A 22276-nucleotide genomic window follows, 5' to 3' on the forward strand; every position below is an offset into this window, starting at 1 on the left:
ACAGCTGAAATTCTGTCTCATCTCTTGGTCAAGGGGCTCAGCTTCATTTTAGTTCTTGCAACAGGAGCTGCTTTGGACTGAATTATCCTTGTAGTTGGCTACTCCCTCATTGCTCAAATTTATATTTAATTCCATTATTCATAGTAAATCTATTCTGGATGTTGAAGCATGAAGTACATGAAGATCATTCTTTGAAGAGTCATCTCTTTAGACATCTGTCTGAGTTGATGAATTAATTATATAGTAAAGTGGTGTTACCTTTTAGTTTTGAGACTTCTGATGGCAGCTGTGTATCTTGAGCTTGGAGTCCTTCTCCAGGCTTGGCTGCTTATGAAATGTATATGGATCCAAGGTTTTTTTTCAGGCTTTGGTTTCCACTTCAACCTACTGGCAATTTTAAGTAGCTTAACTGATAGGGCCTGATGCTTCTTTCTGACATTTACATAACTTTTGCCTTAGCAGTTGGTTTCACTCAGGATTTTGGGGAAAGGGTGGATGGTCCTCCTGTCATGGAGTATTCAACAGGATTTTCAATGGTAGAGGTATGTTTCCAGTAAGTAGGGATTTTCTTTCTTCTGTGTTGAAGTGGGAAAACTTGCCATATATTTCTCTGGTTAACAATTTTCATTTGTTACTTCACCAGTTTTGAGGGATTTGTAGGAGTTACAGAGCTACTGTTCTAATTACAAATACTCAAATATGCTAGGTAACTTAAGTGTAAGTAAGGTCTCCAGGGAGACCTTATTGTAGCCTTTCAATATATAAAGGAGGCTTGTAAGAAAGATGGAGAAAGACTTTTTACCAGGACCTGTAGTGAGCGGACAAGGGGCAATGGTTTTAAACAGAAAGAGCATAGATTTAGGTTGGGTATAAGGAAGACATTTTTTACAATGAGGGTGGTGAGACACTGGAACAGCTTGCCCAGAGAAGTTGTGGGTGCCCCATCATTGGAAGTGGTCAAGGTCCAGTTGGATGGGGCTTTGAGCAACCTGATCTAGTGACAGGGGGGTTGGACTAGATGATCTTTGATGGTCCCTTCCAACCCAAATGATTCTATGTTTCTATGATTCTACTGCCTGCAGTCAATGACAGGGAGATGACTTGTTTACTTTTCCTTAAGACCATATGTAAAAATCACCTATGGCGTCAAATTCATAAACTGTCTAGCCCAGCGTGCTGTTGCAACCTGTAGCAACAGGCCTTGCTACTTATGGGTTGCATGCAAGTCTAGCTGTTCCTGGTGTCCATTCTCCTTGTACTCTCTGGCATCTGCAGTTGTGTGAGGTGATGTATACTTCAACATCACCTTTTCTTTAGTGTCTGTTTGTCAGGAAACTTGTGTAACCTCTCTTCAAATCTGTTGGCACAGTCTGCGTCACTAATCTCAAGTGGAAACAAACCCAGAATTTTGCTACTTGCAGCTTAAAGAAGCACTTTCTTTTTTCTGTTTTAAACCAATCTCTGACTAGTTTCAGTGAGTGCCCTCTGTTGTGGGATTTGGTGATTAACAGTTAATCATTCACCTTATCCATTGCCTTCCTGATCTTTGCACTTTGATCATATACCCCCTTCAGCCTTCTCTTTTCCAAGTTAGTGTCAGCCTTGTTAGTCTCCTAGGGCAGCTGCTTTATTCCCTTAATTATATTAGTCTTCTTTCTCTCTGCTTTCTCTTAACTCCACCAAGTCCTCCATGAAATGTGGATGCCAGAACTGCACCCAGTACTGAATGTGTGGGTATATGAGGGTTTTATGGAGAGTCAAAATGATGCCCTCTGTGTTCTTAATCACCTTCCTAGTGGTGGCTGGTATTTTATTGCTATTTCTGGCGGCTGCTGCTTGCATTGAGCTGATGTTTAAGAGGATCATGAGTGGTGATAGAAGATCTCTCTTGTGAGCTGTAGCTGCCAAACTTTAGTTGTGTCGCATAAGCATAGTTTAGCTTTCCCAAGGTTCACCACCTTTTATTTACGCAGAAGCTCATCTGTCACCTTTTGTCCACTGAGTTTTGTGAGGCCCTTCCACAGTAGCTCACCATTGGTACAGCACTTAACTGCCCATTTGATTACTTGGACAAAGTTCTCCATTGGCATACAGATCATTCAGTTCAGTAAAAAAACCCCAAAACAAAACCAAAACCCTGAGAAATACCTAGCTGCTCAATAAACATATTGTCAAAGCAAATTAGGTCTTTAAAATCTTCAACTATCAAGGCTCAGGTAAGCTTTTCTGCATACAACTGAGCAATGTGTGATAGGTCTTGCTGATAATATTCAAGTCTTGAGCAGTTTAATTTCTGATTTGTGTTGTTTGTAGTATCTGATAGTAAGACTGCTTTGGTTTATATTCAGAAGGTTATTAATAACAACTTGAATTTTACACTGACTGCTGTTTACCAAATTAGTAGCCAGTCATACGGTTTTATTAATGACTTTGTTAGACTGTATAGTCCCTATTAGAAGTTACTGCCCAGACCAGATGCGAGAAAATATTCAAATTTTCTTTGAGGTTCATCCATTCATGAACCCAACCAGCCAACTGTAAGATAGAAAACAATTTTTTTATAGACAAGGTGAAACTCTTCTAATCTTTAGATCTTCTGAAACCCAGAATAGTCAGTAAATCCAGCTCATCTCAAACTGCTTCATAGCTTTACATTCATAATCGGTATGTTTCTTTCAAATTAATTACCATTTAGATCATATTTTGTTAGATAGTATTTTGTGTTCTGAAACTTATTAGTGTATTTTTTTCTGAATGTATGAAGCTGGTATTGATTCCATTTTTTATGCTTAGAACAGTTATTTAGCATGGCCTGAGTGGAATAGCACTGGATGAGCTTTTCTTCAAGATACATCTGTACTGGTGGAGGAGGGGGGTAATTCAAACTGTGGCCTTAACTTACTTCCCCTACTCCCTTAAGTACTTCTCTTCACGTTTCACACTTGCCACTATTGCTTATAAAAAATTTTGCTGAGTCTGGGGAATAGTCAACAGTATCAACAGAACTTTAAGAAGAGACCATAGGCAAGATGGATTTCAAACTGTGTACAATGGTGTACTTTTGTCTGTTAGGATAATTTTAGGAATTGCTTTTAATAACAACTATTTTTTCCTGAAATTAGTGCTGTTGTGATACGAACCCTGAGAGTATTATGAGGTGCTTGTAACTTGTGGCATGGATTGGGGTTATTTATAATTTTGGTATGATCTTCATTTTGTTTTTGCAGGTTTGGACTAAGCAACAAATTTGAAGCAGAATTTCCTTCATCTTTAACTGGAAAGGTGAGTATCTGTGAATAGGAATTTGGAATTAGAGTTAAGATTTTATTACAAAAACAAGACTTCCAGGTGTAGACCATTGTAAGAGTAATAAATAGCACTGCTGTGGTACTAGTTTGTTTTTTCTTTGGTTTTTTTTTTTCCCCCTTGTAGGTTGCACCTGAAGAATTTAAAGCCAGCATCAGTAGAGTTAACAGTTGTCTTAAGAAGAACCTTCCAGTTAATGTACGATGGCTACTATGTGGATGCCTTTGCTGCTGCTGCACTTTAGGTTGTAGTATGTGGCCAGTTATCTGCCTCAGTAAAAGAGTAAGTTGAACTATTCATGTAATTTTTGATAGTTAGAATTGTACTGGGTTTGTTCTCATTTTGGCTTTTTTTTCCTCCCCCACTTTTAAGTAAGTCCTAGCACACAGTTTTTAAATCAGTTTGATTTCATACATTTTGGTATCAGTTGTCTGTCATACTAGTTAAAGTTACAACAGACACCAGTCAGAACTTTGAGCTTATAACTCACTGAGGGGTAGTATAGCTGAATGTCTTTGCTAGAACTATGTACTGTACAGCACTATTATTGAAGTAACTTTCAACATACTTCTTTAATAGCTGCATCTTCTCTGTGATACACTGTTTGGGATTATCAGAATTTGGCAGTGATTGAGTGGCAGTTTGTTTTGAGGAGCTTCTGATTACACTGTGGCCCAAATAGCCATACATTTTTGTTTAAAAAGGCAATTTTTAAAAATATAATAATTGATTTTTTCTTTTTGGATTTTCCTTCCAAGCTGTAGATGAGTAAGATTTTTTTTTTTACATTAAGAACTAGAAAGTAGTGTTTTGTCTGTGTACACTTGGCACTTAGTGTATTGTTCACAACAGAAGCTCATTGCATGTACCTATTTTTCACTTCCTTTCCCTCAGTGCAGTTAATCAGGCTACCCTCCCATCTCTTCTGTTTTCCTGTGTATAAAAATTATCTTTGGCTAGTCCTATTCCACTACTTTGCAAAAGTCTGTGCTCCCCATCCTCTTCTCACTATTAGTACTGTTCATCTTTCCATTTCATGGCAAGGCTTGTGTATATTCTGTTTTGTGTAATACCTCTTAATGCTACAAATTGTGTACTGTTCAGTATGCTGAACATCATCATGATTTTCTTTATCAAAGTCCTCATTTTACAGGGTCAGTAAATCAAGGCATTCTAAAAAAAAAATCTATAGGATGAACACTGATCATAACAAAACCTGTATGCATTTTTGTATCATCTAACTTTTTGTGTTAAGATCTTAATCTCTTAAAGGGACTAAGCATTAATTAAGGCTAGTTTTAATTGTATACAAAATAAGGTAGAAAAGCCTCCTGGTAACGTTGGAGTCCATGGAGGAAAAAAAAAAGAAAATGTTGGTGTCAGTGTGAATTGTATCAAACCTTAGGTTTTCTGTCTTTAAGCTGTCACAAACTAGTAAGTCTCCTGTAGTGTGATTGTATATCCATATCCTGAAAGTCTGTTACAAAAAATTAGAATTTGCTGATTGCTTCAACAGATAAGTTGGTGACTTAACTAGCTTGCCAAGAAGACTACCTTGACCATTCTAGGCCTAGCTCTGTTTGTAACAAACACAAGGGAAGCTTGCATTGCTACTGTCCATGTTTAATTTCTAAAGGAGAAAGCTTCTGGTGCTCTTTAGTTTGACCAATTTTTCTCACATAATGCGCTGTTGTAGCAGGTAATGATAGCAGGATGTAACATGGTAGGGGCTGATGCCACAAGTCCTCATCTTCTAAACTGGGGCCTCAATCTATTACCAGAAGTCACAAATAATCAACTTTTTATACATTGTTAAATAAAGTCAGAAAAAAGGCAAGGGCTTGTAGCATCTGGGGCCAGAAAACAGAGCTTGAAGCTGTGGAAGGAGGTTCTGTGTGGGAACCTGGTGAAGCAACAGTTAGAGAAGTGCTTCCGTTGAAGTTTGCATAGGATAGGAGTTAAGGTAAGCTCCCTTCCAAAAGGATAAATCTGGGAACAAAAAAACAAACAAACAAACAAACATGGATACTCTGTTCAGAGGAGGCTGGAAAGAGGTTAGTGGTGTAATTGTTGCTGTAATATATAGACTGCATAAAGACAGAAGAGTCTCAGAAAGAGAATGAACAGCAGGAGCAAGGACAGAAACTTGGGGTTGAAGTTCCGGAAGTCATCCTAGAGGTCCAGACTGTCAGTAAATGTTGCATTTTTTCTGTTAAAGCTGGTACCAGGAGACATATAAGGACCTTTGCACCTTTTCCTGCACTTAAAATTGGGTGACTCAGGCTCAAGCTTGGGTGTCCAGCGTTAGTGAAATTGAGGTTAGGACTCAGCTGCCTAAACACAGTATCTTGTGCCACTGTGGATGGCATAGTGGCACTAGACACTGATGGCACTGAATGCCTGTGTTTAGGCAGTTTGATTATTCCTCCAGAATGAAAATCATTTAAGTCAATCTGGAGACTTCAGATCTTGTGACAACATCATTGTTCATGTCAGCAGCTCAGCAAATGGATGTCTGCTTAGAGGGTTCTCTGTCTGACAGAGAACCCAGAATGTGGTGTCGGTTGGGCATCTGGAGAGTATAATATAGAGAAGAATTAATTAATTTGTGTTCTTAAAGACAAACTGAATGCTTTCCCAAACTATAACTCTTAATCCTGGACCTGGCTGGGAAAGACTTTTTTTCTGGTAGAGGAGGTAAGGAGAAAAGCTGTGGAATATTTTCAATGACATATTTGCAAATTCTAGTATAGGAAACAAGCCCAGGAATTTGTAATGATTCTAGTTGGGGCTACTACTCACAGAAAAGCAGTGAAAAGTTACTGCCACTTGAGTTGCTTGAATAGGTATGGGTGGGTTTAACTTTATTTCTTGGTAGACCCGGATCAGGAAGGTACAAAGTGATTTAAATCCTTTAAATCCCTCTTACCTGGAATTACAGGTTTTGTACCCTTTAACATCTCAGTACTGAATTGCATCCACAAGCTTGTAAGATTTTTCTTTTATGCAGGACTTTCCATCAGTTTGTGTCAAAGCGCTACGATGAGTGCAGGAAACTAATAGTATGTATTTTCCTAGAAATGGGGAAAGTGAGAGGCAGTGCATGATGTGAATTACCTGGAGCTGCTCAGGAAATTGACAGCAGTTGTAAACATAACCTGGTTCACCTAGGTTCCAATCTGTAATTTGCTCAGTAGATTCCAGTAGAACTGTCACAAGAAGCAACTTCATATTCTTCCACTAAAAAAAAAAAATTAAATCCATAGACTATTTTGGTTTGTTGCTAGTGCCACAGTTTTGCTGATACACAGCAGACTAATGTATTCAGTGTGAAGTATTCACTTACATTTGAATTCTTGTACTGCTCGTCTCTGACTTTACTGTGTCTTGGAAGAGGGTTGTGTTGATCAAATGATCTTCCATGCTTTGACTTCTTCAGATCTCCTTTCACTGGCCAGACTCCAGCCACAGGTATAGTCACAACAGCCAGGATTCCCATCTTCAGCAAACAGGGATCCAGAATGACATATGCCTGTTTCTTCCCTTCAACTTTTAGATGCAGTGGATTCTTTCCCACTGACACTCATAATGTAAAACAATTATAACAAATGAACAATAAATAAAAGGTTACTTATTTTACAGTACCTGTGCTTGTCTGAGAAGTGTTGCCCAGAGAGCACTTTCCTAAGTGATTCCTAGTGAAAGGACAGTTACTTGAAACTGGCCTGTGTTACATCCTTTGCTGCAGTGATCACAAAAAATTCCCAAGACCATATAATTAGAGAGTTTGATTTCTGAAAGCAGGATGGGAGTGTTCCCCTGTAGAACTGAAATTTGTGTAGGACATGTTTTAATCGCACAATAAAAATATACCAGCCTTCACCTTTGCCCTTTCCTACTGAAACAGAAGACTAACAAATTTGTTTTGTTGAATTGCATATACAGTGAGCTAACAAGTGGGAGTGTTTCTCAAGTTAAGGGTTTATTAAATGAAACAACAGTTTCAGCTATACAATTGCTTACTTTTAATACAGCAGAATAATTTTTCTCAGAATGACCAATTAAGAAATGCCTGTTCTAATGAGGCTGAATCAATCTACCATGCTCTTAAATTCCTGGTATACTTTGCAGCTCTTTTTAGAGAAACATTTTTTAAGGTTCATGTAGACAAAATGAAAGCTGCAACTTCAGAGTTTGTGAAGTTACAATAATTCTCTTAAACTTTCTCTGTATTCTGTATTTTTACTGCCTTTCATTGACTTTTTTAATTCTAACGTGGGAATGTTATCACAATTGTAAATATGATTTTTGAAATTACAGACAATTATTGAAAGTTTGTGTGTAATGGGAATATATGCTTATTTTTGTGCAGTGAAAAATAAGTTATGGGTTTGTCTCCTTAAATCAGCAGGTGCTTCAAACTAGGAATTTATTAAGTCACAGACATTTGTAAGCTTAATTGTTAATTATATCACTTTAATGCATTTCCATGCAATGAAAGCTTTCCCTTCACTGTATTTTTCTTTTCAGTGCTTTGTTCAGTGTTAGTTTTGGAAGTCTTTGTACAGTATTGTTTCCTTTCTTCTTTTGCATTGAGATATTTGAGAAAAAGCCTGCTACTCTTCACCAGTAGAATAAATGTTTAATTTGATTCAATATCTTATTGCCTCTCTCCTTTTATGTGGTCTTGATTTGATTTTAATGAATAAAAGCTGCAAGAAAATTACAGAAAATACAGTCCCTCGTTTGCAGATCTAGATCGTCAATGATCTTCAGCAGTTTTACTCATAGATTGTACCATCCTTTCTGGGACAAGTTCCAGATTGTACCAATGAACATTAAGTCTTTAAGTTATTGTTCTTCAAATAAAAAGAATGACATAGTGAATTATAATTCAAAAAGCAGTACAGGCTGAGGTGCCCATTTGAAACCACTTTTTCAAATGAATTGATACTCATTTTCAGTATTAAGTAAATGCTGTAGTTCCCTATGTGTAAATAGGATAAATAATTTCAGCAGAAATGGTAACAATGAAAGCTATGATAGAATTGCAGTACTGCTAGATTTCTTAAAAGCTGGTATTGTACATGTAAATTGCATGTTTCAGAAGGTTCATGGGCAATCTCTTAAAATGAATAGAATGAGATATTTAATAGTGATCTGTACTAATACTTTCAAGAGCTACTTGTTTGTTTGTGAATTCACACAAAGCTGATGAATGCTGCTTAAGCCTCATCATTAGTTGTCACGTAGCAGTTTACATCTTCAGAGTGCTGTATAAACATAAGCTAATTACACCTTCCAAAGTATTGATTAAATTAAATATGTGGTGGAGGAGCTGGCATGAATTTTCTTAAATACGGTAGTCTTGCTTGTCAGTGGATGATAGTGATGTTAAAATACATTAGCTCAGTTTATTGAAGCTATGAATGCATTACATTTATTTTCAAAACTGAAGAAAATATATATTTTTCTCCTCTGCCTATCTGCCAGGGACTTGGCACTGGAGATACTCTAACACCACAATGCTTTTCCAAGCGGTTCCTCAAGGCATTTATATAAGACGAAAGGTGCCTTGGTTTTGAAGTCTCTGTTGTGACAATTTACATTGTAATTCAGTTTGGAAGAGCCTTTAAAATTGTAATGTATTATGTTTATCCTAACTAGAACACGTGATCTCTATATTGGCTCTAGTCAGCTTAGTAAAACTTTTTTAAGTAGAGCTTGTATGTATCAAATATGAATTCTTAACCATTGTCTTCAAATATATTCAGAGGTCTTTAAAATAATAACTTTTTTTAGTATTAGCTATGAAATGAAAACTTTAAAAGAATCGGAAGATTCAGACCTGGTATATTTTTCTTTAAAAATTGTTCACAATAATTTGGGTCAGAAGAGTCACTAAGTCCTCCACATACTGAACTTAAAGTGGCAAAGCTTGTAGAACACTATAAATGCGAAATCATCATGTGTATAGCTCTGTGATTATTATTTTTTTTCTATCTCTGACATTAGATTTTATTTCCTTCAGAGCACCCTCTAAAGGTTTGTCAGGTTTTCATGTGCTTTCCTAAAGGGCAGAGTAGTGAGTTGGTGCGTAACGAGCTGTGGGAGCAGATAGTTCTGCCATGTCTTTTAATTTGTAAACCTTCTTGGGGGGCGGGGGGCAGGGTAGTAAGGTTGGCATGAAGAATACTTACAAACATAAGTAAATCACAAAATATTAGTTTGTTTCTTTATAGGTCAAATGCAGATCCTTTAGTATTTCAAAAATATGTATTCTAAAGTTAAATTTGTAATTTCAGGTATTCTTAATAATAGGTTTTATATTAATCTTAAATGCAGCATATATCTTTGGTTTCTATAGTGAATATTCTAAATGCTATTTAAAATTTAATTGCATTTGTAATTTCAATGATATCTCTGAACATTCTAATATTAATCAAAATAACACGTGTAGGATTAACATTTCCATGTTATAGTGCCTTTTACATTGTGATGGCTAAGGTATCTAGAAGGAGCCATAGATCATGCAGTGGTCTGGTTTTAATATTGCTTTTTGTATTGCTTTTCATGTCCAATTTGACATGTTTCTGAAAAGGCAAATGTGAGCTAGTTGAAATTCGCATAGAGCTATTTTGAAAGACCATGCTAAAAATGGTCTAGCTAGTTGTCATATTTGGAAATCAGGTTGGGAAGAGTCATTTTTAGGATTCTGTCTTTAGCAACTTGTAGATGATGCCAAATAGGGAGCATATCCAAACACTGTTGAAAAAGGAATTAGAATGCAAAATTATCTGAAATTCATATGATAAAATAAAAATAAGTAGAAAGCACTTCACTGAACAATAACGTGTTAGACTGTGTTACTGTAAAACAAACATAAAACTGGAATGGGCTGCTGGCAAGTCTGAGGTAGTGACACTTCTGTGCCTCTTCTCTTGCTTTTTCTCAAAGTAGTCTTGCTCTGGGATGTATTCACTTTCTCATTTTATTAAACAACCAGGGTAAAACGTTATTTTCTGCGTAAGTGGAGCACTCTCAGTAACTCAAGCACTATGTATAAATAAAGTAACTTGTTATTTAACAAAAAAAAAGTAGTTCAAGAAACATGACTGCTGACAAAACAGTTAGGAGGGTGAGGGGTGCAGTTCTTCTACAAAAGAGAAGACTGGAGGAGTCAATAAGTCTTCTACCGTACCAAACATAACATGGAAAGTGACTAGGTACTTTTCATTTTGTTCCCCATAAAAAATATTTTTGCTGAATTTTGGAATAAATTGCTGAATTTGGAACAATAATGATGATGGTGATGGAAAATATTTTTTTTAAGTAGCCAGATTTATTTTTTCTAAATTGGTTAACTAGCTATGGGATCAACCTACTTGGGATTCTGTAATTTTCTGGTTCAATCCTAGGCAGGCAAGGCACTGTAGAGGCTGTCCCTTTCAGAGGGATCATTCTCTTCAGCATGCACACTAGTGAAGCGTTGGATTTTACAGGGCCTTCTAGAGTCATTTTAAGTTGTGCTGCCTTTCAGTCTTTCTGGCCATGTAGCTTCTCTTCCATTCTTGGCCCCTGCCCTTAGACAGTCCTAACAGCAGGAATCAAAGGCTTCCTACATACTAATAAATTAAACCTGGGAGTGTTCCTAGGAATTGGCGCTTTATAATTTGTACTCTTAAAAAGGTCCCTGGCAGGCTCTGGGTCTGTATCGTGTAACAATTCCTAGGCATTATCAGAGTGCTCCAGGCACTATGACTGGTTCGGAGGTTATGAAAACTTACTGATATAGATGGTAGGCTGTTCCCTGCCAGCTGGCTTCAAGTGAATGGGAATGTTTCTGGGCACAGTTTAATTTCCTAGTAGTGATGTAACCTGAGATTCTTTAGTTTCTCCACCTGCACTGGCCTTGAACTATGTTCCATAGCATACTACTGGATATTTTGGAATAAATGACAGAGACCCAAATTAATGTCTCTGTAACCTTAAAAGAGAAGATGGAGGTGGAATTTTAATCCATGCTCAGTTTATAATTTCCCAGAGTGGATGACACGGGATGAGTTATTTGGTGGAGTTTCAATCCTATTTTCATCCCTGTTACGGTCAATTCCATCTTACATGTTCATTTTCTGTGGTCCTTTCTGTGAGAATGTCCTTCAGCAGGAGGTGGATGCTTTAGATTGTCATGGCCAGATTTGAATAATTTGTTTGGAGGGAACAGAGCTTCCTGGTTTTTGTTTCCTTATAATGACAGAGAATCAGAGCTAAAATATAATCCTAGAATAAGAGAGTTACAAATCTTTATTTACAAATTCAAGTAACAACTTTAGTTATAATCCTGATGCTTCCTGGATCAGTTCAGCATCTGTCTGCCTGTGAAATGTGTTTTTCCACATCTTAGTTAGGCCTTCTCAAAGGAAGTGTGTTAATTTTGCCAAGGTCAAGACCACTTCTTCTACAAGGCTTTTCCATAGTATGAAGTTTCCACAATGGTTGGCTCTAGTTGCTGTCACCTCATTACAGAAAGTAGCTAGCTACACTTATTTGGTGACTTAGCTCTTACAGAACAGCTAAAGTATCTAGTGGCTAAAATACCAAGTTAGCGTCTTAAGTCTTTTGCATTGTTTATATTTGAGAGGAAATTTATATAAGACTTTTGTAATCGACTTTTAGGAACTTTCCTTGATGATTTCTCTCTGCCACGTTTCTACTGCAGACCAAAATGACTTTGGAAAATACTCATCCAGTGTCTATCAGTTAATACATTGGTGATAATACTACAAGATGTTCTCCATTGTACTCCTGGATAATGTACACAGGGTGTATGTTTCTGTACGCCTTCTCCATTCGCCACATATTTCATGGTTTTAGTGCTTTCTTAAACAGTCTAGGAGTTTGAGAATCAAGGTAACCAGAGTCTCTGAGGAATCGTCTTTAGCTTAGATATTAAAAACTGTTACATGCAGTAATGTCAAATAATGCTGCTCTCCTCTTTATATCAGTAGGCAGTGTGGTGGAAGAGACCTTTCCAGAAAGTAGTTGATCTGATTTGCTTCATTAAGCTTAAATTAATCTCTCTGATGTACCAACCCAGGGTTGAGATCCATACAAATTAGGTCAGTTTATGGATCATGTGAGGATATGGGACAATATCCTCAGGGCTATTTTTTAGAATGGGAAGTTTCCTGAGGTCGACTTGATGTCAGTTCTTCTGCTCCAGAATTCTGCTGATTTTATTTCTCTTTGCTTGATCAAGAGCTTTGATCTGTGCTTTGGTCTGGGCTCACTTTCTGCCCAGAATCATCTGTAAGGTAAGACAAGATGCAGCAATAATAATCCTGTTGGACAAGGCAGTTATTTCAAGATTGTACAAAAAGCACCAGAATACTATATTTATTTCTGGATATTCTTCAAAACGTGTAGTATGGGTTTCACTCACTTTCTTGCATGGATGCTACAGTGGCTTCCGGGATGAGCACCCTTACAATAGTCTCTAGTAAGAAATATCCTAGCTACTAATAGGAAAGATGATGCAAGATACACCTATGTGGTTGAACAGACACCTTTTCAAATTACTGTACGTGCTGAAGCAGGTATTCCAGGATGTCAGGATCTGAAATCAACTCAGGTTTCACCTTCGTCATCTTTGCCCTTCACAAATAGAAAATTCTTCAGTAAGATGGGAATCTTACCAATTTACAGTTTCTAAAGGATTTATTTGTGTTACAGCGTTCAAGGTGGGGACTTTCTCAGCACAGATAAAGGTATATGTAATTCAGTTATGCGTATTCCGAGTACAGCTTTGGCATTTTCGTGGCACCAATATGGGCCTCAAAATTGACTTGGGGGATGTTCTGGCATGTTGAAAGTGAGCATACAGTTGTGTGACTCAGTTATCTTCTAACTTTATATTTCATTGTTTATGCTGATAAGTGATTACTTGGGTATAAATTTTGTAGTCAGGTATATCTTTGTTTGGAGAATGAACAGAAATTCCTGCTTCCATCATTTCTGTCTGAGTGAGCAGAGATGGTATAGTCCAGACCTCTGATAGGATCCTTCGCCTTTCTTCCATGGGGTATAACACAAATTCTGGCCATATGAGAATCAACAAAAATCTGCTTAAATTGGTCTCTTTGTATTTTGAAATTTGAGCATAAAGTGTATTTTTTCAGGGAAATAATCAAAATTATTAATACTTGATTGTGGTGAAGTTTTATATAAAGGAATTTGAAAATCTCCACGTTACTATTTATTGGACTAATGTTGCACTACATTTACATATGTTTTGGAGTTTTCAGATGGGAAGTCAAAGATCAAATGCATGTAGCAGGAGATTCTTCTGTTGTTCCCAGACAACTGTGAGTAAAACTGATAGTGGAGGATCATGTTGTTACTGTCCATGTTGTTATCCCACTTAAATAAAGACAAAGGGAGGTACTCAAATTAGCACCATTTTGAGAGTCGTGTAAGATCCTTTCGTTTAATATCGTACCAGTCATTCACTGATCTACAGCAGGAGTTGAGGGGGCTTTGGCCCATTCACTAGTACGGTTTAGTGTAGTGTGCATGTTCCAGGTCATGCACTCCAAGAGGGGCCCTGTGGCTGCACAGCCTCCCAGTCCAGATCATAACTGCATCTGGAATTGTAAGCTAACTTCACTAGGCGCTGCAAAGACATAACAGAAAGGTCTTGCAGTTGGTAATACAGGTAACACGCTATTTGTATTCAGTGCTGCCTTGTTTCTGCATGAAAAGTTCATGCTTAGTCTTCCTATTTTTTTTTTTCCATATTTAAGGGCAAAACTTTATTTTACTTAATTGGGAGCAGTAAGCATTGGTGAAAGTGTATTCTGAGTTGGGCTCTTGTGGTAATCTGATTTTTCAAAAGACACTGTCAAACATGAATATATTTAAAGAATCAGTTATTTTACAGGAATGTTTCATTAAACATTGCATCTAGATAGTTGATTGAAGAGGTCTGTTTCACAAAATTCTGTGGATAACATTAAAGACTATCTGCTTTTTTCACGGAGTATGTTACAAAGCATGCTTTCTTATCATTGGTATGCTAAAAAGTGTACTTGAATTGCAGTTTTAGCTTTGCTCAAATATTGGATTGGTTTTTTTAAGAAAAAAATTTTAAAAGCTGGATAGTATTAAATCTTCCTAATAAGCAAGTCTCTCTTCCACTTAATTTGCGCTTTTGTTGCAGCTAACAAATAATTTGCTGTATGGGTTTTTCTGTACACCATTGATAGAATATATAAGCTTGTCATCCTAGTGTGCTGGAAATGCTACACTCAAATCAAGTGTTCCTTTCTGGTTTTGTATATCCTCACCTGCTCCTCACTGTAAATCATTGAGATGTCAAGAGCAGTGATTAATTAAGCTGCACGTGCAAGTGCTTTTTTTCACCTGTCAAGTAGGAAGAAAACTTACTATAGTGAATTGTGTGATGCTGTTTAATTCATTTCTTTTTATTCCAAGCTGTGAGGCTTGCAGAAATATTTTACAGTCTAATTTTCATTAACATTTCTGTATTGATAATATGGCATGATTTGGGAGCTATGACTATCCCAAATTACGCTACAGGAAGGATTGTATTTAAGGTTCTAGGAACGTAGAAAATCATGGTCTTGAGGCTGCATGTGTTTTAATCTCACGCTAGTCAAATTACTTTAAACTGGCTTCTTATTTAAATAAAGCAATTAATAGTACATAACTACCTATCAATTTCTTATTTATGTGTATGTATTGTAATATATATGTAATTTTATTGGAATTGAAAAGCTTGGATGTTTTTCACACTTTGGGGCAAACAATGAAATTAAATTGTATAGTGATCTTAATCTATTATTAAAAGGTCCTGGAAAGGAAGATTACAAGGTAGATTCAGGTTTTGAATCAGTTTTGCCATTGGTTTAGCAGCGGGTGGGCAGGCAGATGCCTGCTCAGAGTAGAACCTATTGCCATTTTTCACCATTGATAGAGTAGCCTTTCAGAGTCAATGAGCTCTGTCAATGTGAGCTTGTCAAGGCTACAACTTCATAGACCTGAGAGGCGGTTTGAGAGGTCAGCCCTTTTCAGGTTTGCTGTGATGCAAATGAACTTTAATGCTTAAACAACTATTGGAATTTTTATGTCTGCTCCTTGTTCTTTTTTCTTCACAAAGTCATTGACGAGACATTCAGTGCTTTTTAAATTGGAAGTTGCATTGTGCTAAAGACCTAGTACAGATTTACGGAGGGCTGAAAGCAGTTAGATCATGTTCTTTTCATGGTGCGATTAGAATCAAATCGATTTCCCTACAGCCTTCAGCATTCAGATGGCAATTTTAACAAAGCTTGGGGGCTAGACAAGGGACAAAACGACTGAACTGAATGTTAATTACACTCTGCAGCCTTATTTTCTTTTGATTTGGAGCTGACTGGCAACTAAATTAACAAAAGTGTGACCATAACTGCTGCCCTATTTTCATTTAAAAGGAGAGCAGACTCTAAAAGGCTATCTTTACAAAGAAACAAGTGAGGTCTACTGATTATTGTTAAAGGGCACTGTCTTTAAAAACATAATAATAACAATAACCCGAAAAATACGCAATTCCCAATAGATGTGATAAATTAGTCACTGGCACACCCACCTTCTGATAATTCCTTGACTTGTGCTTTTTAAAATAAAACTTAATAAAAATTCAGTGTAATGATTACTCATAGATAGCAATGATCTAATTTTTAATCATGTGACCACAGTACATGCTTAGATGTGTTTCCCCACAGCCACTTCAGTATTAAACTAGAGAGAAACCGATGCTTGAAAACCAAGATGTTAATATTTGGGAAATGAATAATTTGTTGTCTAATTTTTATTTTGCTCAGACATTCTTGTTTCTCATGACAGCATTTAGTTTGATTTGTTAAGGTTCATTTACAGTACTTGCATTTTGTAGTAATAACAGCAAGATGCTTTCTCATCCCTTCCCCTCACCCCTCTCTGCCTTGTAAGGAAGCTGCAGCTGCACTAAGTTGTATTTGATCCTTGTCATTGCTCCGTCCTTTTGCACCTGCAGCTCTGTTGGTCTCATCTTAACACCTGGCACCATGAATTATCCTCTTTTTATTCATAGTCAGTAGCAAATCCCATTTAGAGCTAAGCAGTATATATTCTGGCAGTCAAATGACCATAAATGTCAGAATGTATTTCTCAAATGTAAATATAACTGAACAATTATATTCAAAATGCTGTGGAACTTTACAGCACAGGATGTCCTTTAATACTAGCATGCGTAATCTTAAAAAGCTGTGCAGAACAGCTTTCAGGATTCTCTATCTGAAGTGTCAAGTGTGGACAACACAGGCAGTAAAACTTTGCTTTAGAATCCTAAATATTGGGTTTGCTCTTTACACAGATCACAGATTTAGTAATACTCATTTGTGCAATGTACTGTAACTTTCTGCATTTGGTTTTCAGTCTCTAAAATCTGGATATAAATGTAACAAATTTCTCTTTTGTTTAGAGTATTGCATATTTGTACTTGACCTACAGCATTGCAAAATAGTTCGCAACGTTTGTCAGTTTAGATGCCGACCTTCTGAAAAGCAGTGCATTTAGACCACTGATACTGGGGGAGCAGTGTTCCTGCTTTTATACTTAGATCACTTCAAAATTTCTGTGGTTTTAAAGTTATAACTGCTATAAGAACCAGAAAGCATATATATGAACAGTTTTTGTTCCAAAATGGTTGAAGATAGTTATTTGGGTGTCATAAAAAGTTGTTTCTGTTCTAGTTACTATTTAATACCGGAGAAGTTTTGATAGTACTACAGACCACCCTGTACTCAGTCACTGTCCTGTACCTCTCTCCTTTTCACACAAAAGCAGCTGCAAAACAAAGTTTTTCTAAAACCAGTCAAGAGTAAAATTCTTTCTCATTTGTCTTCCAGACACGAAGATCGATTGAGAAGTTATTAGAATGGGAAAACAATAGGTTATACCACAAGGTGAGTGCCGCAGGGAGCAGCTTCGTACTGTTGGAGTTTGAATTGCACAGTATGGAAACAGATGCTTTTGTTGAACGAAAAATATGAAAGGTGGACAAATGGGCTAGTCTGTGTGCTGCAATAAAATACAGCTCATTTTTCTTCTTTTTCTTTCCTCCTTGTCTAGCTGTGCTTGCATTGGAGACTAAGCAAAAGGAAATGTGAAACGAATAACATGATGGAATATGTAAGTTAAAGGGCTGTTTTGTGAGTTTCTCTATTAAATGATCATTTATTTTGCTTCTGATCTTATTCTTTTCATGATTATTAATCAGTAAAGGTGTCAGGAGCTTAATCGCCTGAGTGCAAGGATTTTCTACGGTTCACAGATGCATGGTTTCATGTGCAGGACTGATTTATAAAGTTATGAATGACTTGAAAACAAGGCTTCACTGTGTTCTGAAAAATAATAAATTAATTGCCAAGATAAAATAGCTTGAACATGTGCTGATGGAGTGTGAAATTTTAGATGCTGTATAAAGAATAACCACAACTTTGGTTACGCAGCAAGTCAGATATGGCTGTTTTATATAATGCTAATCAAGTCTAAAAGTATGGAAGAAGACCTTTCAACTAAGCTGTTGGAGCTTAAGAAACCTTTAGCCTTTTTAGATTTTAACTGCCCCTTACCTCAACTGTCTTGAAAGTATCTTTATCTCCAATTGGTGTCACTAAAATATTTTTAAGTCAGTCTCTGGAGTTTTAACTTACTTCAGTCTTTGGCTGACACTCCATAAGACCTTCTTGGAAATACACAGTGAGAAGTTATATGCGGTTTAAAATAAGTGTCCAGTGTGGGATTTCAGTTTGTTTAGCTTGCAACCTTCTTGCTCTTTTTTGGTGCTGTTTTTATTCCCATTTTCAAAATATCTTGGAGGTACATAGAATAGGATGAAATAAAGCTGCTAAAATGTAAGAAACATTAGAATTTGCATAATTTCTTTTAATGCTCTAGGAAGTAGGCGGTAGGAAGGGTTAACTTTAAAAGTAAAGATTAGCCTTTGAGGAATATCTACTGTATTAGTTCTAACTTATTTGTGATCTTTCATTACATGGTACTTTGTCTGTTCTTTGAAACAACAAAGCTATCATGCATATAAAAATTTTAAGTGATTAAATAGTTGGAAATTATACTAAAAGAATCTTTTTCTTTTAGTCTTCCCCTTTTTCCTGTTCCTGCATTAGATCTTATTTCCAGCCTGAAACATAAGATCTTTAAAATGCATTTTTTTACAGAACGGCTCTATTCAGTTCACTGAATAAGTAGACTTTTTGTGACATCTATTCTACAAAATTTTTTGGTTTAGATGTATGAAATGTGACTGAAAATGGAATAAAGCAAATTTCGAAGAAAGTAGATTTGAGCTTTACCAAAATGAAGGGTTTTTTATTTCACTGAAAATTTTTTTTTCTACAGGAAAACATTAATATGTAAGCATGGGCATGCAGTTTTACAGGATAAAGATCGAAGATTTTATTTTCAATTTGTGAAACATCTAATATATTGTCTCTGGATATATTTAATGAGAAAATTTTTACAAAATTTCTCTGTACCGCTTTCTCATTTTCAGTGAACTGATTTGATAGTCTATTAAAAACTGCCCTGAATGTTGTATTCATGATTTAATTTTAAATAATGAACACTTATCCTGAATTTTTTTCAAAATGGGTGATTTAAATTAGACTCTTGTACCCAAAACGTGGTGCTTTGCCAACTTGAGGTTCTAAATCCACTGTTGTAGATGCTAATTTAAATAAATAATTAAACAAATTAAATAAAGACAAGGTAGTCTTACACCTTTGGCATAAACACAGTGTTCCAGCTTTACTTCTTGCTCCCTTTTTGAAACCTTGCCTGAATATCAGAAGCCCTGGTGTCTCTGAAGCATCCAGTGGTTGACTGGTCAATGGATTTTGAGCAGTTTGCATCACTTCTGAAAATAAGTCACTTCTGAATATCTCTGAAAATAAACTTACACACCTGATTTTAATATTCATTATTTCAAAAGTGTTTGCCTTAGAAATAAAATCAGACTTCCTTCTTTTCTGATGGTCAGTATGCTATCAGAGATAGAAGTGTTTACTCTCTAAGCAGCCAAGTTGTGTTCTCCTTTACAATCAAAAACATTTAGAAATTCCTTTTTGACTTCTTAGAAAGGCAAGGTCCCCTTACAAGTAAATGAAATCCTTAGTTATGTTACCAGATGCATTTATTTGTTTATGAAGACAATCATGCTGCTGTATTATGACACTCTCTCTGAAGAAAGAAAATGCACAAGTGAACATTTACTTTAAGCTTTCTGTTTAAAGTAGGATAAATATTTGGATTGTATGCTGGAGTGTACCCTACCATGTGTACATAGCTCAGAAACACGTAGTTTAAATTTGAATCGGGACCATAAGAATAATCATGCAAAAGCAGTAGTCAAGTTTCTTGTTAACTACTTGCAGATTTGTTAGATACGGGAACGTTGCAAAGGTTGATACACCTTTCTGTACAAGTTTTGAACTATAAGCATGATTCAGAAACCTATATTAAGTGGAAACCTTATCCTGAATTTTTTTCAAAATGGGTGATTTAAATTAGACTCTTGTACCCAAAACGTGGTGCTTTGCCAACTTGAGGTTCTAAATCCACTGTTGTAGATGCTAATTTAAATAAATAATTAAACAAATTAAATAAAGACAAGGTAGTCTTACACCTTTGGCATAAACACAGTGTTCCAGCTTTACTTCTTGCTCCCTTTTTGAAACCTTGCCTGAATATCAGAAGCCCTGGTGTCTCTGAAGCATCCAGTGGTTGACTGGTCAATGGATTTTGAGCAGTTTGCATCACTTCTGAAAATAAGTCACTTCTGAATATCTCTGAAAATAAACTTACACACCTGATTTTAATATTCATTATTTCAAAAGTGTTTGCCTTAGAAATAAAATCAGACTTCCTTCTTTTCTGATGGTCAGTATGCTATCAGAGATAGAAGTGTTTACTCTCTAAGCAGCCAAGTTGTGTTCTCCTTTACAATCAAAAACATTTAGAAATTCCTTTTTGACTTCTTAGAAAGGCAAGGTCCCCTTACAAGTAAATGAAATCCTTAGTTATGTTACCAGATGCATTTATTTGTTTATGAAGACAATCATGCTGCTGTATTATGACACTCTCTCTGAAGAAAGAAAATGCACAAGTGAACATTTACTTTAAGCTTTCTGTTTAAAGTAGGATAAATATTTGGATTGTATGCTGGAGTGTACCCTACCATGTGTACATAGCTCAGAAACACGTAGTTTAAATTTGAATCGGGACCATAAGAATAATCATGCAAAAGCAGTAGTCAAGTTTCTTGTTAACTACTTGCAGATTTGTTAGATACGGGAACGTTGCAAAGGTTGATACACCTTTCTGTACAAGTTTTGAACTATAAGCATGATTCAGAAACCTATATTAAGTGGAAACAATTTTGAAGTAAAGGGAATTGCATGTGTAATTGAAAATTAACTTTGCATACATTGTGCCTTCTGGTTTTTTTAAAAATTAATACATTTATCTCTTCTGTAATTTTTTCCTAATAAAGTAAATGAATTATGTTAAAGAATAATTATGTAGTAGCTTATTTCAGTTTGTTTAGATGTGTTAGGTATTGGTAGGCAAACCTTTCTAATTGAATTTGATTCTTTAAGAGTTTTGGTTTTCTACCCCAAAACAATTATATCAAACATAACTTTTCTAACGGTCTCCAACCTAAGAAAAGCACCGTGATCTTTGATCATCATCACAACTTGATGTACTTAAAAAAAAAAAAAAAAGCATGTGAGTTATCACTGTGATAGATAATAGGACTGCTGCCATCTTCCATTTAATATATATTTGTTTTCTTTTTTTACAGGTCATCCTTATAGAATTTTTACCAAAGACACCGATTTTTCGACCAGATTAGCATTTGATTTATTTATAGAGACTTATTCAAGTATGTTGTCTTTCCAATGGTGCCTTGCTTGGTGCTCTCCTGGTGGTGACATAGCATTGGTTCTACAGAATCTTGTGGTGTTTTCATTCTTTTTTGTTTGGTTTTTTGTTTTGTTTTGCTGTTTGTATTTTTTTTTTTTAATAAGAGCATGTTCTAAGTGCTCACGCAAATAACTCCTACTTAAGTTATTGTTACTTTTACTACTTCTAATGTATCTTGATTTTTCAAAGAGTCTTTTATATGTGTGATGTGTGGTGTTGATTTTTCAAAGAGTCTTTTATATGTGTGCACGCGTGTGTGTACATATATATATGTATTACTATAAATACACAGCTGAAAATGGTATACAAGCGAGCAGGTATTTTTTTATCCCAAAATGACACAACTGATTCACTGTACATTGTGTAAGTCCTTTTACTCATTCATTTACATGCTGAAGTACCTTCGAAGATCTTCCTAAACTTTTGTCAGTGACTAGTCAATTGTAAATATTTTTATTTCTTTTTGGGATATTGGCTAGCCTCTTCCAACAAAAGAAGGACATAAAGTTCTTTTTGAAACTGTGCTTTTTGGAACCCAAATGTCATTGCATTAGGAGAAATCTCTGTGCTTTTCATGAAGAAGTCCTGTCACTGGTTCTGAAAAAGTTCTAATTTAAAGGTTAAAAAAAAAAAGCAGCAAAATAGAATTATTTTACTCAGACTAGAAGAATCACTGAGAGAATTGCATGCATCTGGTTAGTAGAACTCAAGATCACAAAAATATATTAGTACTGCAGTTTATAATGTAGCTGTTTTAATTCAGGCTAATGCCATGTATCAGCTTTATACCTACTGTTTACCAGATCCTGTACACAGGGGTGCAGAAGGACTTGTTTTACTAAAACTTACTGTCCAAGAGGACCTTTCAGGGTTTTTTGTTTGTTTGTTTTAAAGCCACATAAGCAGAAAAAAGTTACTGAAGAAA

General features: G+C 35.9%; 1 protein-coding gene across 1 annotated transcript in view; it reads left to right on the plus strand.

The window, feature by feature from the left end:
- The window catches only part of CHIC2 (cysteine rich hydrophobic domain 2), a 24069-nt gene extending 2629 nt beyond the window's left edge, over positions 1-21440 (plus strand). The window contains exons 2-6 of the mRNA XM_009277415.1: positions 3228-3282; positions 3433-3588; positions 17253-17309; positions 17476-17535; positions 21230-21440. Of these exons, the coding sequence (XP_009275690.1) occupies positions 3228-3282; positions 3433-3588; positions 17253-17309; positions 17476-17535; positions 21230-21280 (379 nt within the window). The 3' untranslated portion in view covers positions 21281-21440. The remainder of the gene's footprint in view (positions 1-3227; positions 3283-3432; positions 3589-17252; positions 17310-17475; positions 17536-21229) is intronic.
- Positions 21441-22276: the final 836 nt, after the last annotated feature.

This window comes from Aptenodytes forsteri, unplaced genomic scaffold (genome assembly GCF_000699145.1).
Source record: "Aptenodytes forsteri isolate BGI_AS27 unplaced genomic scaffold, ASM69914v1 Scaffold65, whole genome shotgun sequence".
NCBI classification, from domain to species: Eukaryota; Metazoa; Chordata; class Aves; order Sphenisciformes; family Spheniscidae; genus Aptenodytes; species Aptenodytes forsteri.